We start from the raw sequence: 16170 nt of genomic DNA, 5'->3' as shown, positions 1-16170 counted from the left end.
ACCGCTGAACCCTCGAGGCAGCTTACAGCCAGCTCAGCCCATAGCACAGCACCCCAGCTGCCTGCCAATGTGCCCATGTTCCGCCCTGCTCTCATCAGCCACTAGAGACAACCTGAGCCTGGCTGGAGTGCTCACTCTCCAAGGCATTAGATGACTGAGAGCAAACGCAGAAGTGCACACGGGCCGACTGGCCTCCGTGCTCTCATCAGGCAGGGTGGCCACAGGATGGTGGCCTCAGAACAGAGTGGATGTTGGCTGGCAGAGACCATGGGTGCCATGGGTCCTCATGCAAACCCCTACCTGTCAGCCTCTGGCCAGGGACCCTGCCAGGACTGCCCGCGGCTCTTCTTGGGGCCTCCGGGCCGAGAAGGGGCTTCCTGACCCCAAATCCCATTGGAGACCCAGGACATAGCTCTCAGGGGACAGGTGTCTGCTTGGAGAGGCTGTGTTTGCTTTTATGTCCCTGTTGCTGCCAGGTGCCACCCAGCACACGCAGGAAGTTCTCACCACAGCCCTTACCTGAGCTGCTGCAGAGCCCGGGATGCCCAGGGGTCCTACACTGGGTCTTACCTTTGGTGTCGTTGACGGGGTCCATGTGCCGATAGATGTAGCCCTCCAGATAGGAATGGAACTTGGGTGTGGGAGGGAAGAAGGCCAGGCAGATGGCCATGAGCTCCCAGCCACGGGCCAGGCTCTCCAGGCGGAAGTTCTCAGTGGTCTGCCGGCACAGCTGGATGTACAGCTCGTCCCGCAGGCCCTGCACACTCCAGCCCTTGGTGGCGACCTCCAGGGCCACGTGCAGCGGGTCTGCCTTGGCACGCCGGTCACCCATATACATCTGGATGAGCTTGAAGACCTCACAGGCCTCCTTCTTCACGTGGCGGTCATTGGTCACTATCATGGGCTTCTTGATGGACTCACTGCTCCAGGCCAGCATGTTGGCGATGGACACCTTTCGACGGAAGAGGCCCTGCGTGTGCTTGTTGAAGTGCTTGGAGGCCCAATTCTCGATGTCAGTCTCCGAGGATGGCTTGCGCAGTGTGAAGGTGGGGAACACGCAGCTGGCGCTGGGCATCATGCTGCGGGCCGGCCGGCTGCTCTCGAACTGGGCACAGGTGCCAAGGTCCTCAGACTGGGGAGCACAGGGGGGCCGTGAATGGGGGGCCCACCTGACCCACCAGGTGAGAGGTGTGACCTCCCATTCTGGCCCTGAGGCTTCTGGAGGAGTGAGGCCTGGGGTGGGGCAGGGTGGGTGTCAGTGGCCTGATGGCACGGAGGCCCTTGCTGGGCAGCAGGGGGCGGGGCCGGGCCTGGGCTTCTAGCTCTGTGACTAGAGGGGCCCTTCTTCCAACTGTACCCTGAGGGCTTGACCTCCAGGAGGTGCTCTCCCCGGTCCAGCAAGGGTCTGGGGGTGGGAGGAAGCCACACGTGTGTTTCCTCGGCTTCTTGGGCTGCTGTAGCCCCAGGTGGGAAAGTGCTGGTAGATGCTGCACCCCGGAGCTCACACGGCCCTCCACAGGCTGGGAGCCCAGACCCCATGGGTTGGGGGGGCAGGGCACTGCCTCTTACCGGCCTGATGAAAAGGGCAGCCCCACAAAGAAACCCCGAGTCAGCGTTTGACAGTGTCTCGCATCACAGAACCACCTGCCCTCCCTGCTGGGGCCCCCCTCTTTCCCCAGTGAAGACATCCACCTGGGGTCATGGGCAGAGTGATGCTGTGCACAGGTAGGGCCAGGCCTGGGAGGTGCCGTGGGCCGGGGCCCTCCCCTCCTACAATGCTAGGAAAAGAAGGGGTTGTTCCAGGCCCCCTCTCCACCTCCCAAATGGCCTCAGTGCACCTGCCTCTCTAATCCTTGGTCTTGAGAGCAGGGAAGGCAACCTCCCTGGGCAGCGCCAGGTATGGATGTTGGACAGGCTCTTGGAGCCCACATGTCCCTTCTGTCCAGATCAAGTGCTCCCACCTCCCACCTCCCCTTCCAGTCTGTCTCACTGTCCTCCTGTGTTACAAGCCACAGACACAAACGCTGCTCTGAGCACTCCAGCCTGGGGCGGAGGACACATCTTCCCCAGCAGGGATGGGGGTGGACATGAGAAGCCTGATCCGGGAGAACTTGCCACTGCCTGCTCTGGGCAGTTGCCAGGACAGACACTCAGCCTTGGCTTCAGTAGCAGACTGCCAGGCATCCGGAGATGGGGACCAGGACACTGATCCACACCAAGCCCTGGCACTGTGCTCCGTGCACTCGACTTGGCGGAAAATGCACACAGGTTCTGAGGGCCGGACAGATGTCCACGCCTGGCACTGAACAGGGAGGACACATCAGGCTGGCCTTCTGCTTTGGTTCCAGCTGCAGCCCAGGGTCCTAAGAGCCACCTGGGGCCTGCTGAGTGTGTCCTGGCCACAGGGCCAGATGTCTAACATCCCTCCATGTGGGAGCCACCCTCTGGAAGGGCCCTGAGCCACCCCTGCACAGCTCCTCACCTAAGGGCCTGTTCACAGGCCGGAGAACAGAGGCTCAGGGCTGTGGGTGGGTGGCTGCCCGCCCGTCTCCCTGCCTCTGTGGCCTGGAATCAGGACATGGCCCCTGGCCCCTGGCGGCTCGGGAGCACTGGCCGGGCCTCATGAGGAGCGGAGGTGAGAGACCCCATGCTGGTGGAGGCCTCGGGGGCATTCACTGTCTGCCCTCATGCCTGCCAGCAACTGGGAGGATGCACCACACAGTGGGCCCACCGCCTGCCCCACCCCTGCCCAGGGACCCACCCAGGGCTGCGCCCCTACCTGTGAAGGGTGGAGGTAGGGCTCTGGGGAGGCCAGGCTGGTCTGCACAGAGACGCTCTTCTCCAGCAGGACCTGGGGGAAGGCAAGCCTGTCCAAGGCGCCCCTCTGCCAGTGCTTGCTCTCCTGCTGGGCTAGCGCCTCGTCCTCGCTGAAGGCGCGCACCACGGGCCCGGGCATGGGCAGCGGCACGGCCCCGTCACTCTCATAACCCGAGCCATCCTGTTGGGAGTCCCAGCTGCCCCTCTGCTTCATGTGCAAGTGGGCCTGCTGTGCCTCCCAGGCCAGCCGGGCCTGCGCCAGGAAGGGCTCAGTCATGCCCCGGGGCCCGTCCGCCTCACCCGCCTTGCCGTCTGTGCGCTTTGTGGGGGCCAGGCTGGGCCCGCACAGGGGCCGCTCCTCTGTCAGGGGCTGCTCGCTGAGCAGGTCGCGGTCCCCAGGGCCTTCGGTGGATGAAGCGCCGGGGGCATGGCCCAGGGAGGGGTTCCTGCTCTTCCTCTTGCGTGTGGTAGGGGAGTAGCCTGTCGAGGACATGGTGTCCTGCTGGCTGGACCAGGACATGGCATCATCCTGGGGCTGGGGCAGAGGCAAGGGCGATTGGGCGTGCCGCAGCTCGGGCCCCTCCATGCTGCTGTAGTCCCCGGACGTGACCCCCAGGCGCTGGTCCCGCAACAGGCAGGGGCTAGGTTGCAGGGAGAGTGAGCCGCTGCCAGGGTTGGGTGCGTACTTGTGCCGTGGGCCCATGCGCAGCTTGGGGCTGGAGCCAGCCTGCTCCACGTACACCAGCTGCCGCACATACTCCTTGCCCGCTGGGCTGTACTCCAGGCTCAGGTAGCGCTCAGGGCACTTCTGCCTGGTGAGCACCAGCTGCTGGTAGGGCGAGGCGGAGGCCTGCTTGGGGGGCTTGCGGCCGGGAGACCGCTGGGGAGAGCCGGCCTGGTAGCCCCCACCGGCCTCGTACTGCACGTCCATGGGTGGCTCGTCATAGAGGGGGGCCTGGTACTCCACAGGGGGCTCCTCGTAGAGGGGGGGCTCATAGGCATAGCGTGGGGAGGAGGGCTGAGAGTCACCAGCGGGCTTGCGGGGCTGGGCCAGCAGAGGGGAGCAGCTCCCCAGCTCTGCCCTCTTCAGGAAGGGCGAGGGCCTCCGCTCAGAGAAGAAGACAGGGCTGTCCGCATCAGGGGTGAGAGCCTGCAGGCTGGGTGAGTGCTGGCCCCCAGAGGGTCTGCGGGAGCGCCCGCCAGGCTGGCTGTCCAGCGGGTAGCCATTGCCCTGCGGGGAGAGGAAGCTGGGCTCCCTGTCGGCAACTTTGATGAGCATGCGCTCCTTGGTGCCCGAGTTCCAGCGCAGTGAGGAGGTCCTGGAGAGGGTGATGTAGCACAGGTTACCCAGGGGGGTCTGAGGGGCAGGTTACCGGGTGTGGGGGGGCAGGTCACATGGGGGAGGTCCTGGGGGAAAACAGGTTACCCAAGGGCGTCTGGGGGGCAGGTTACCGGGGGTAGGGGGGTGGGGGATGACAGGTTACCTAGGGGAAGTCCTGGTGGGGGCGGGTTACCAGGGGGAGGTAGAAATCTGGCCCTGCTGTCAGCTGGGACCCATTACCCACCAACCTAGACCTCATGGGTGTCTGAAGTTAGGGATGAGAAGGCCTGGTTATTTCTCACTGTCCTTACCCACAATGGGGCTGCAGGTTGTGGGGGCCTGGTACCTGCCAGGGCTCCCTGTAATCAGCTGTGCACCTTTCACTGCTGCCCTGACCCCTGGTCAGTGCAGCCTCGGGCAGCTGCCCTTCTGTCCCGGGAGCTCCCCTCACACATTTCCCAAGTCAGTGCTGCAGCCTGACCCCTGCCCCGGGGGGCTGTCCTGCCCCAGGAGCTTCCCCCAGATCCCCAGCCACTGCCCATGGTGACACTCCCTGCAAGGGCCTCTGAACGTGTCTCTGAACCAGCCCAGAACCATCTCTGTAAGGAAGAGCCAGGAAGGGCGTGCCTCCCAGAGGCCTCTCGGGTTTTGGATTCGGTAAGTGTACTTCTGGTAGGCTTACTCCAGGGCTCACACCTGCCCATGTCCTTGCGCAGGTGGTGGCCCACACACCCCTGTGCAATAGCATTTCAGGCCATTTTTCAAACACAGAGGCTCCTGTGAGCTCCAAAAAGGCTGACTGCGGTCCTGTGGCTATGCCAGCACCCGGACAGCACTCTGTACCCAGAGACGATAAAACTGTCCCCAGGGCCCAGGAAAGCCTGCATCAGGTACCCTGGGGGTTAAGGCCCCAAATCCTGGCCCTCCAGCCCAGGCAGGGGGTCCACTCTGGACTTGCAGCCTCTTCTGAGCTTCACTTGCTTGGTGACAACATGGGTGACACTGCCCGTAGGGTTACACAGACTTGACAACACACTCCGTGTCCCACAGCTGCCTCTGCCATGCTAGGCGCTGGACCAGGAGTCCAGGAGAGATGAGTGGGGCCCACCTCTGCTACCTGCTCTCCCCTCAAGAGACTTCTGGCTGCCTTGAGGATTTTCTTTTTATACTCAGTATTCAGAACACGTGCTCTAGTGTTTGGGACTCACAGCACTTCCTCAGTCTGCGGCGTGGCACCCTTCACAACTGCTAGAAACCCCTGACGGCTACCTTTCAAACATCACTTCCACCCTGTTTCCTCTCCCCTCTTCTGGAGGTCACCCACAGTCCTCCTCGCCGTGGGCCACAAGGCTCCAGCCTGCGTTGCGTACTTTCTATCGCTGGCATCTCCACGCAGTAAGTGTCTTCCTCTGTTCTGACTTCCAATTTATTTTCTGTTTAGCTATGCTTAAACTACTTTTACATCCATATATTGAGTTATTTTTTGTTATATTTTTCAGTTCTAGAATATCTATTTAATTCTTTTTTTTTTTAAGAGCACTTTTAGGTTCACAGCAAAACTGAGCAGAAAGCACAGAGGTTTCCTATGTAACTCCTGCCCCAGCTCACACCCCAGTTACTAGCATCTCACGCTGGCACACGTGCTGCAACTGATGGACCTATACTGACACTTCATAACCAACCTAAGTTCTGAGTTTACATTAGGGTTCGCTCTCAGTGTTGTACATTCTATGGGTTTGGACAAACGTATGACACGTATCCACCAGTATAGTGTCATGTGGAACACTTTCATGGCCCTAAACCCCCGTGCTCTGTTCATCCCACCCTCCCTGCCTTAACCCTGGCAACCACTGATCTTTTTGACTGTCTCCAGAGAGGCCAATCTGAAAAGGCTACATCCTGTACAACCGCACAGTGTCACAGAGATGGAATGACGGGATCACACAGGGCGCAGCCTTTTCAGGTGGGCTTCTTTCACTCAGTAACGTGCATTTAAGGCTCCTCCATGTCTTTTCATGGCTGACGGCTCATTTCTCTTTAGCACCGGATAACATTCCATTATCTGGATGGAACACAGTTTATTCATCCATTTACCTACTAAAGACATCTTGGTTGCTTCTGAGTTTTGGCAATTATGAATAAAGCTGCTCTAAACATCTGTGTGTAGGTTTCTGTGTGGATGTTAAGTGTTCAGCCCCTTTGGGTAAATAAATGCCAAGGAGCACGACTGCTGAATCCTTAGAGTATATTTGGTTTTATAAGAAACTGCCACACTGTCTTCCAAAGCGGCTGCACCGTTCTGCATTCAACAGCTCCCAGCAACGAACGAGAGTTCCCGTGGCGCCACGTCGTCCCCAGCACTTGGCGCTGTCAGTGCCTGGATTCCGGCAGCTCTGACAGTTGTGCAGTGGGGCCTCAGTGTCGCGTTACCTTGCGTTTCCCTGGTGACGAGCAACGTGGAGTGTCTTTCACAGGCTCACCTGCCATCTGTAGGTGCTCTCTGGTCAGGTGCCTGTTTAGCTCTTTGGCCCATTTTAAAATCAGGTGGTTTTCTTACTGTTGAGTTTTAAGAGTTCTTTGTATATTTTGGACAACAGTCCTTCACCAAATGTGCCTTTTGCAAATATTTGCTCCCAGTCTGTGGCTTGTCTTCTCCTTTCCTTGACACTGTTTTTTTTTGCAGAGCAGAATTTTTTAATTTTAATGAAGTCCAGCTTATCAATGATCTTTCATGGGTTGTGCCTTTGGTGTTTTACCTAAAGAGTCACTGCCAAACCCGAGGTCATCTAGGCTTTCTCGTCTGTTACCTTCTAGGAGTTAGTTTTGTGTTTCACGTTTAGGTCTGTGGTCCACTTTGAGTTAATTTCCATGAGGGGTGTCAGGCCTGTGTCTGGACTCGTTGTCTTGCATGTGGTGTCCGGTTGTTCCAGCATCTTTGCTCCATTGTGTTGCCTCCACCCCTCTGTCAGAGGTCAGTTGACTACATTTATGGGGGTCTATCTGTCATCACCCAAGTCTATTCCATTAGTCTTTTTGTCATCTTTTTCTTGTTTTCAAACCAATGCCACACTGTCTTGATTATGGTAACTTGATAGTAGGTCTTGAAATTGGGTAGTATTATTCCTCCAATTTTGTTCTACTTGGATACTTGAGGCTGTTCTGGCCTCTCCATGTAAATTTTAGAATCACTTTGTCAATATCCACAGAATAACTTGCTCGGATTCTGATTGAGATTGCCCAGAATTTACAGATCAAGTTGGGAAGAACTGACATCTTTCTCCATTTAGTTCTTTTTTGGTATCTTTCATCAGGGTTTTATAGTTTTCCTCATATAGATTTTGCACATATTTTGTTAGATTTATACCTAAGTATTTCATTTTGGGCAGGAGTAATGTAAATGATATTGTTTCTAATCTCAAATCTCATCTGTTCACTGCTCATAAATAGGAAAGCAATCGACTTTTGTATATTTAGCTTGTATCCTGCAACCTTGCTATAATCACTTAGTTTTAAGTTTGTCAGTTCTTTAGGGTTTTCTACACAGATGATCATGTCATTTACAAAGCCAGTTTTATTTTTTCTTATTGCATTAGCAAGGACTTCCAATACGATATTGAAAAGCAGAGGTCAGAGGGGAAATTCTTGCCTTGCTCCTGATCTTACTGGGAAAGCTTTGAGCTTCTCGCCACCAAATAAGATGCTAGCTGTGAATTTTTTGTAGATATTATCAAGTTGAGGAAGCTCCCCTTCATTCCTAGTTTACTGATAGGGTTTTGTTTTTTGCTTTTTAATCACAAATGGGTGTTGGATTTTGCCAAATGTTTTTTCCGGATCTATTGATACAATCATGGATTCTTCCTCTTTGGCTTAGTGACGTAATAGATTACACTGATTCTCAAATGTTGAAGCGGCCTTGCATATCTGGGATACATCCCACTTGCTCACAGTGTGTAATTCTTTTCACACACTGTTGCATTTGATTTGCTAGTACTCTGTTGAAGATTTTTACATCTCTGGTCACCAGAGAGATTGGTCTGTAGTTTTCTTTTCTTGTTAACGTGTTTGTCTTGTTTTGATATTAGAGTAACACTGGACTCACAGATGAGTTAGGAAGTAGTCCCTCTGCTTCTGTCCTCTGAAAGAGTCTATAGAGAAGTGGGATAATATTTTCCACAAATGTTTGGTAGAATTCACTAGTGCGCCCATGTGGGACTGGGGCTTTCTGTTTTGGAAGGTTGTTAATTATTGATTCAATTTCTTTAATAGATACAGACCTATTCAGATAGTCTATGTCTTCTTATATGTCAGATTGTGGCAGTTTGTGTCTTTCAAGAAATTGGTTTATTTCACTGAGGCTGTCAAATTTGTGTGCACAGAATTGTTGATAGTATTCCTGTATTTTCTTTTTAAATGTCCAAGGAATCTGTAGTGATGTCTCCTCTTTCATTTCTGATATTAGTAATTTGTTCCTTTCTTTTTCTTAGACTGGCTAGATGCTTACTGGTTTTATCCATCATTTCAAGGAATCAGCTTTTCATTTTACTGATTTTTCTTCCTGATTTCCTATTTATAATGTCGTTGATTTCCACTTTAATTTTTATATGTTTTCTTCTGCTTACTTTAGGTTTAATTTGCTCATCTTTTTCTAGTTTCCAAGAATGAAAGCTTAGCTAGTTGATTTTAGATGCTTCTTCTTTTCTAAAATATGCACTCACTGATACAAATTTCCCTCTAAGTATTGCTTTTACTGCATCCCACAGGTTTTGATAAGTTGTCTTTTCATTTTTATTTAGTTCAAGATATTTAAAAATTTCTCTTGAGATTTCTTCCTTGACCCATGTGTGATTCAGAAGTGTGCTGTTTAACCGGCAAGTATATGGGGGTTTTCCAGTTATCTTTCTGTTACTGATTTCTAGTTTAATTCCATTGGGGTCTGAATGCAAATACTGTATTATTTCTGTTGTTTTAAATTTGTTAAACTCTGTATTATGGCCTACAATGTGATCTATCTTGGTGAAATTATTTTATTTAAAAAATTGCCATTTAATACCTTGTACATATGAATCATATTTATTAAAGTCAGTGTCTGATAATTCTACAATATAGATCTCCTATGGGTCTGGTTTCTATTGCCTGTTTTTGCTGTGAATCAGTTCTGGCAATTTTAGACTGAAATTCTGGCGACTGTGTATCAAGAACTGTAGACATCATTTGAGGCTGTGGTTTACCTCTGCTTCTGGCAGGCAGTTGGGACTGAGATGGTTGGCAGGCAAGCTCATGTCTTGAGGGCTGGCCTATGTGTCCCGCCTATTCTTTCATTCAGCCTTCAGAAGTCTACACAGAATCAGGGGACGCTAACAAGGTCCCCTCTGTGGCTCCTGAGTGCTGACGTTTGGACCCCCAGCCCTGGGGCAATGACCTCGGCTGCAGTTCTGGCTCCTTGGTAGATCTCTGATGCCTGCAGGACAACTGGGTCTACTTCGTTTCTGTTGTGCAGGCTGGCCCATCACCAGCACAGACAGTAGAAATCCCAAGCATCTTAAGAAACCAGTTGTGTAGTCTGGTTCCTCTGCCTTTGTCCTCTGTCGCTGGGCCTTTCTGGGCAAGGCCATGAGTCCTAACTACTGGGGGTGGCTGAGGCAGGACTCAGAACCAGAGTCAGCAGTGTGAGATTGGGGCAAGACTGAGAGGCCCCATGCTGGCTGGAGGCAGCCTGCCCCAGTAACCTAGTGCGTGGCTGCCTCAGCACAGCCAGGGTCAAACCTGCTGGCTGAGGATGACACCCAGCAGTGTGGCCTCATCACACCGTGGAGAAGTTGGACAGCAGCAGGGCTCAGGAGGCAGGCTCCCATTCCTAGGAGCTCTGCTCCTGTTGCCAGAATCCACCCAGGCAGGCAGAGCAGAGGGCAGCGGTTCACGTGCTGAGCACCCACAGACCCTGAGAATGGCTCTGGAGTTCGAGAGGACAGGGCTGACTGGAGACTGCTGTTGCTGCTGTGGGCCATGGGGGTCCCTTCCCATCTCTGTCCCCAAGTCCTCGTTGGTTCTCATGAGGACTGAGTAACATAATGTGCATAAAATAGAGTTCTCAGTTGAGAAGTGACACCCAGGAAACACTCAGCAGGTGGGAACCATTATTTCTGCACATCTTTTCATCACTCAGCAGTAGTGCTCCCATCCCCACGCCAGGCCCTCAGCGGCGGCTGCACTGGAAAGAGCGACCCTGCCTGTGAAGGCTGCTGGAGCTCCGGCCGGAGGAGGCACCTCGCTGGCCAGTCATGGGCCAACACAGCCACACTGTGGGATGAGAAGGGTGGGAGAGTGTCAGGCACATCTATCCCAGGACCTGAGAGCACTTCCAGGAGTCAGGGCGGAGACGGACCAAGGCAGGAGAAAGTCGCCAAGCAGACAGCACCCTTGCGTGGAGGGCATCCACGGGAGTCTCACTTGATCCTCGAGGCAGGCCCGGAGTCGTGGGCTCCGTGTCTTATGGGGAAACATGCCCCCAGGGGCCCAGCCCTGTTGGATGTCCACGATCTTCTGGTCTGGGAAGGCATCTCTCTCACCGCATCCCTCAGGGCCTCGCCCCCTACCCCTGTGCAGGCAGCTGCCCTCTCACCCCGCAGCTCCATGCCCTGCCTTCCCACCAGATCCCATGCTCTGCCTTCTCTTGGGAGCCCTCCCCCAAACCCTTGCAACCAGCTTCCAGGCCCTGCTGTCTGCTTCTTGTCCAGAGTCTCTTCAGCCTGCCCCCGCTGAGGCCACTGAGCGGCACCCCTTCCACCCCGTCCAGCCTCTACCTGCCCTCTGACCTCTATCTCCTTAGAGCTCCGCAAACCCAGGAAGCCTGTCCGTCTCCTCTCATCGTGATTCTCTGTGACTTTGCTAGGGTGGAGGTACCACGGCAGAGAGAGACCACTTGTCCCTCAAAAAGACCACACGGTGTCCCGTGCAGCAGTTCAGAGGATGCTTCCAAACCCCGAGGGAAGGAGGAGGGCCTCCCACAGACTCTGGGAATGCTGGAAGCCGGGCGCTGGTGCTGGGACATTTAGCTCAGGGAGGTTTCAAAAGAAAAATGGAGACACTGAAACCAAAGCTGGAGAGAGCCCTTCTCCAATGCCACCACCTCAGGGAAGTGCTGCTGGGCATGTGGATGCCCGAAGGAGCAGGCGAGAAAAGGAGAGATGGCCTGACAGGCGGGTTTCAGGAGGCAGCCTCACACCAGTGAGTGAGTGCTGCTCACGTGGAACAAGGAGACCCCACAAGGAGCAGCCTGAACCGTGCAAATGTCAGGCCACCGATGCACCTGTGCGGGCCCTGCCCAGCACACAGCCTTCCCCATCCTTGCAGACCTTGTCTGTCCATAGACACCAGTCTCCCTGTCCTTCCCACTGTGTTTGTGAGGGTGTGGCCTCACGTGCAGCCCAGGTGGCACTTAGGATGGCAGGGCCAGGGCAGCGCTGGGCCACCAATGACCAGGCAGCACGCGCATCCTGCAGGGCCCAGGGCTTGTGACGGGCAGCCTGCCAGAGAGCGGTTTAGCACACGGGAGGCGCCACGTCTGGGGACCTGAGCTGGCCTGGAGGGTGGGTGCAGTGGGGCCCGATGAGAATGCAGAAGCACGGGAGGCTACGAAACATGCCCGCGGTCACATAGCCCCACGGCTGGACCCAGGCAGCTGCGATTCCTTTCCCCACAAGCCCAGACAACACTTTCAAGCTTGACCTTTAAACTGTCTGCGCAAACTGCCAAATGCTCCTCACGTCTTCAAATTCCTCCCCAACATGTGTTATTGCTGTTGGTCTGTGCTGGGGGGGGTCCCTTGGCCACCAGGGGCCCAGCCCTGGCCTGGCCACCCAAAGCTGCAGGAGTAGGTGCCTGCTCCAGGTGGACATACAGCTGACCAAGAGGGGCCCCTGCCCAGCCTGATGGCCGCTGTGCCCGGGGTCCCAAGGGCCTCTGGAAATCCCAATGCCCAGCAAGGCCCACCGGGGGCCGGGAGATGCCACAGTCGACTCCCTCTCACTGACCGACACCAGTCTTCCCAACATTGCCTGAGAAGCACCTGATGTGCAGCCCGGAGCTCCTGGGGAGACCCCACGCTAAGGGCCCCCAGGGAGTCTGCCCGGGGTTGGGGGCAGCACCCTGGACTCAACAACTCCCCACCTGGGCAGTGACAAGTGTCCTCTAGGACCGGTCACTGCCATGCCAGCCTGGGGGCCACTTTGCCCAGGTGTCCATCTCCCCTGCGCACGGTGCATGGCCAGCTAGTTGCTCCTGGCTGAGCCAGGCTCTTCTCCAGCTCGCCCACGAGTTGCCAGACAACCACCCTTGGGCTGGAGACAGGGCCAAGCCTGAGGCGGGGCCCTACCTGCAGTGAGGAAGGTGGCCATCCGCGCCGTAGTCCCGGTAAACCTCACAGTCCTTCTCCAGGAGTGCTCCCAAGGGCGAGGAGCTGAAACACAGCAGAAGGGAGAGAGGCGTAAGCGCAGTGCAGACATTTTCATATATGACGCATTTAAAGTCATAAGCCTTCCTTCCACTTTTCTGAACGTGGGTGCTGCCCACAAAGCTGTCCCCTTCAGCTGGTCAGATGAGTATTTCCTGGGTCCTCACTACCCACCTCAGTGCCTGGCTCGTGGCCCATGTGGTAGAGACTGGAGACCCCCAGCCCTCCCGCAGGGCAGCCCCACCTTGGCCCCATCCAGCGGCCGGGGGGCAGGCGAGGACACTGACTCAGATGACTGGAGCTCAGATGACTGGAATTGGGGCCACTGTCCTAAGGGCAGAGCCGCGGGTTAGTGAGAATCACAGCTTCAAACAGACGTGACCATTTGACCTGAGAGGAGGCAGGCTTAGAAACTCCCTCCTGGGGACGGTGAGCTTAAGGGCAGGGCCTGGACACAGCAGCCCTTCAATATCCATGAGGACAAGGGAGTGGGTGATTATCTCGCCAGATGCCCAAAGGCATGTGATCAGATTAATATCTGCTTAGGATTTTTAAAACTCTCAGTAATACAAAAGGGAAAGAAAATTTACTTAACTTGATCAAGAATATCCATATTAAAACCCCAGGCCTTCACAATATTCATCAGTAAAAGGCTGCAAGCATACCCATTAAAGTCAGGGTGAGAACAGTCACTCTCACTACCAGTGTGTAATGATTTCAGAAACACTAGTCAGCACAAGAAGAATTTTAAAAAAGCAAGAGATGCGAATATTTGAAAAGAAGAGAGAAAATTATTTTTAGCTGTCAACCCAGAAAAACTAAAATAATCAGCTGAAAAACTATCAGAAGCATTAAGAGAGACTGATGTAATAATCACATGTGTCAGTAAGTCAACGGTTCTCCTGTGTGTCAGCAGTAAGTAGGCACAAGCAGAGTTCACGCTCATGATGGCAGTAGCAAAAAAATTAAAGTCCTAGCCATAAATTAACATGGAATATGTTGGATCAGTATGAATAAAACTATAAATTTTTATTGAGGTACATAAAGGAACCTGAATATGTAACAGAGAAACACAAAAATCGTGGATGCGAAAACTCAGTAATTCCTAAGCTATATAAAGATACTTCTCTGTAAATTAGCTAATAAATTTCATATAATTCTAGTAAAATTTCCAATAGGAAGGAATGTGTTAAAAAGTTAGAATGTTTGGAAACTTAACACCAAATATAAACATTTAATAACAATTAAGGAAAGTTCAGGGATGACAGACAGTTGGAGAGACAGTTCGTTCCACTGGATATAACACGTTATCAAGGGACAGAATTAAAACGATATAGGACTGGCAGAGGGAGAGACAGATTCTGGAACGCAACAGAAAGCCCAAATATTGACCTAACCATGTAAGAATTTAGTAAACAGGGACTAAAAACTTCACATTATCAAGTGCACCAGAAGCGGCCCGTGCGTCCAGCAGCGGGCGGTCGCGGGTGCTCAGCGGAGCTGCAGCTGTGGGGACAAACCCCACAAAGCAAGTACACAAAACTGGGAGCAGAGGAGCAAGTGGGTTTTAAATCCTTCTGTGTGGTCACATGTATTTTTGGCAACTAATGTGCGTCTCTAATGAAAATGTCATCATTTGAAAAAGAAGCTGACCAGATGAACGGCTAATGTTAATGTGGACGGGTGGTCAGTACCTTCAAACACATAACAACTATGACTGTGCCACAGGACGAGAAGCTGGGGACTCGAGGAGTGATGCATGCACCTAGCCCCCCCCCCCTCCTGCGGCTGCGGGCAGCGCTTCAGAGACAGGGCTGTCACGAACTCACGGCTGCAGCCACCCCGCCACTCCTGTGTCCATGGTGGCCCAGCTGATACACACCTCTTCCTTCAGCACTGAGCAACGCCATCTTTCCGCCACCAGGCGCCCCTGAAACCCTGGAGGCACTATGGATGACAACCGTTGAAGGCTGGTGTCCTGGTCCCCCGGGCTATCACCTCTTCAGGCCTGGGCTGGGGCAGGAACATGAGGGGGACAGACACATACCTGCTCCCAGGGGCTCAGACTCGGGCTGGAGTCCACTGCAAACAGACCAGGACCCAGACAGGAGCAGCCCCAGGAGGACGGCAGGGGGCTCCGATAGGGTGTTTGAGCGCGAACAAGGAGGGACCACAAGGGGGACGAGAAAAAGGCCCTAGGCTGGCCCTGGCGGGAAGCCGCTCAGCAACGGCAGCCCGTGGGCCATGTGCAGCCTGCTGCCCGATTTGCACAGCTCGTGAGCTAAGAATGGTTTATACGTTAAGAGATTTTTGTGAAATATGAAAACTGCATGAGATTCAAATGTCAGCGTCCATAAGGAACACATTGTTGGAACTCAGTCCGGACAGCGGTGCCTGTGCGGCCACGGCAGCACCTTGGGCACCTGGCGGGGCCAGACCTGGGCCAAGCACACACATGCCACACACTTGGGACATCTCGCTGCGACATTCCCATTCCAGCGCACTCGCCCAGCGATCGAGAAGAAGGGAGAACTGGGCCTTGAATGTCGGGCTTCCAAGGCGTGGTGGCGTGAGGGCTCTTTGCTGCTGGACAGATGGACACACAGCCGTGCTAAAAGAACACGCATCATACTGGACGGCGCTCACCACAATGTTCCCAGCGTGAGAGGCTGAAGTGGAAATCTCATCACGGCAGAATGCTTCACAAAATGAAAGTCGCCTTCACACCAGGGACGCTTCCAAGGGGCTCAATCTCCAGTCCAGCAAGGAAAGCTGTCCACTGATGGTGAGTGAGTTAAATCACATGACTGCAGCACTTAGTTATGTGTCCCTGGAAGATAAACTTGCTCAAGACTATCAGCTTCTTGGCAGGAACAGTGGCTACAGAGTAGAGGGTGGGGAGCACGCCATCCGTCGCCAGCAGCTCAATGCTTCTGGGCTCCCACTGGCCCCTGGAGCCGCCAGTGCTGCTCAGTTCCTGTCTTTTACTCAAGGAGCCACCACTGAGCCCGAAAGGACTCATGAGCCGGCCTCCGTGAACTGCCTACGTGGGACAGCTTACATCTGAGGTCACTGCCAAAGCAGCCGAGGGAACACCGGACTCCATCCAAACTGAAGTGGGATCTGCTGAGATGTGCACAATCGATGCCAAAGCGTGTGCAGGTCAGGAGGCTCAGCTGGAAAGCCTGCACGGCGTGGGGCTGCAGGAGGTGTGTGCAGGCTACGGCTGCTCCCTGCCACTCCATGCAGAGCAGAGCGCGCTGCCTGCTGCGCGTTATGGGGAGAGCAGCGGGACTCCCTGTGCTGCGTGGACTCTGCCACCACCAGCTCCACAGATTTTTGTCAGAAATAGAAGTGAAACATCCCAGCTTGCCCTACGACACGGCAGTTTAACAGCGTGACAGGGGCAACTTTAACTGTGATTTTTTAAAAAACTCAATGGCTGAAACTGAAATTTTCTGTTTGAGAAAAACCTCTTCTCAACCACTGTCATCAAACATTGATTCTGTATTTTTTTTTCAGGTTTGACAATGTTTCTTAATGAATTCAGCCAAAAACTACAAGGCAAACAGTGCTTATATGT

General features: G+C 54.1%; 1 protein-coding gene across 8 annotated transcripts in view; it reads right to left on the bottom strand.

Moving 5' to 3' along the window:
- Positions 1–16170, bottom strand: part of ARHGAP39 (Rho GTPase activating protein 39) — a 78104-nt gene that overhangs the window by 10428 nt on the left and 51506 nt on the right. For all 8 annotated transcript variants that reach the window (XR_010376978.1, XM_064476674.1, XM_064476675.1 and 5 more), the window contains exons 4-6: positions 12510–12593; positions 2780–4136; positions 571–1132 (exon numbers count right to left, since the gene is read on the bottom strand). Coding sequence is in view for 7 of the 8 variants with exons in the window: in XM_064476674.1 (XP_064332744.1) it covers positions 571–1132; positions 2780–4136; positions 12510–12593 (2003 nt within the window). In the remaining variant the exon portion in view is untranslated. The remainder of the gene's footprint in view (positions 1–570; positions 1133–2779; positions 4137–12509; positions 12594–16170) is intronic.

Source organism: Camelus dromedarius, chromosome 20 (genome assembly GCF_036321535.1).
Source record: "Camelus dromedarius isolate mCamDro1 chromosome 20, mCamDro1.pat, whole genome shotgun sequence".
NCBI classification, from domain to species: Eukaryota; Metazoa; Chordata; class Mammalia; order Artiodactyla; family Camelidae; genus Camelus; species Camelus dromedarius.
This window is presented reverse-complemented; position numbering and strand designations above follow the sequence as displayed.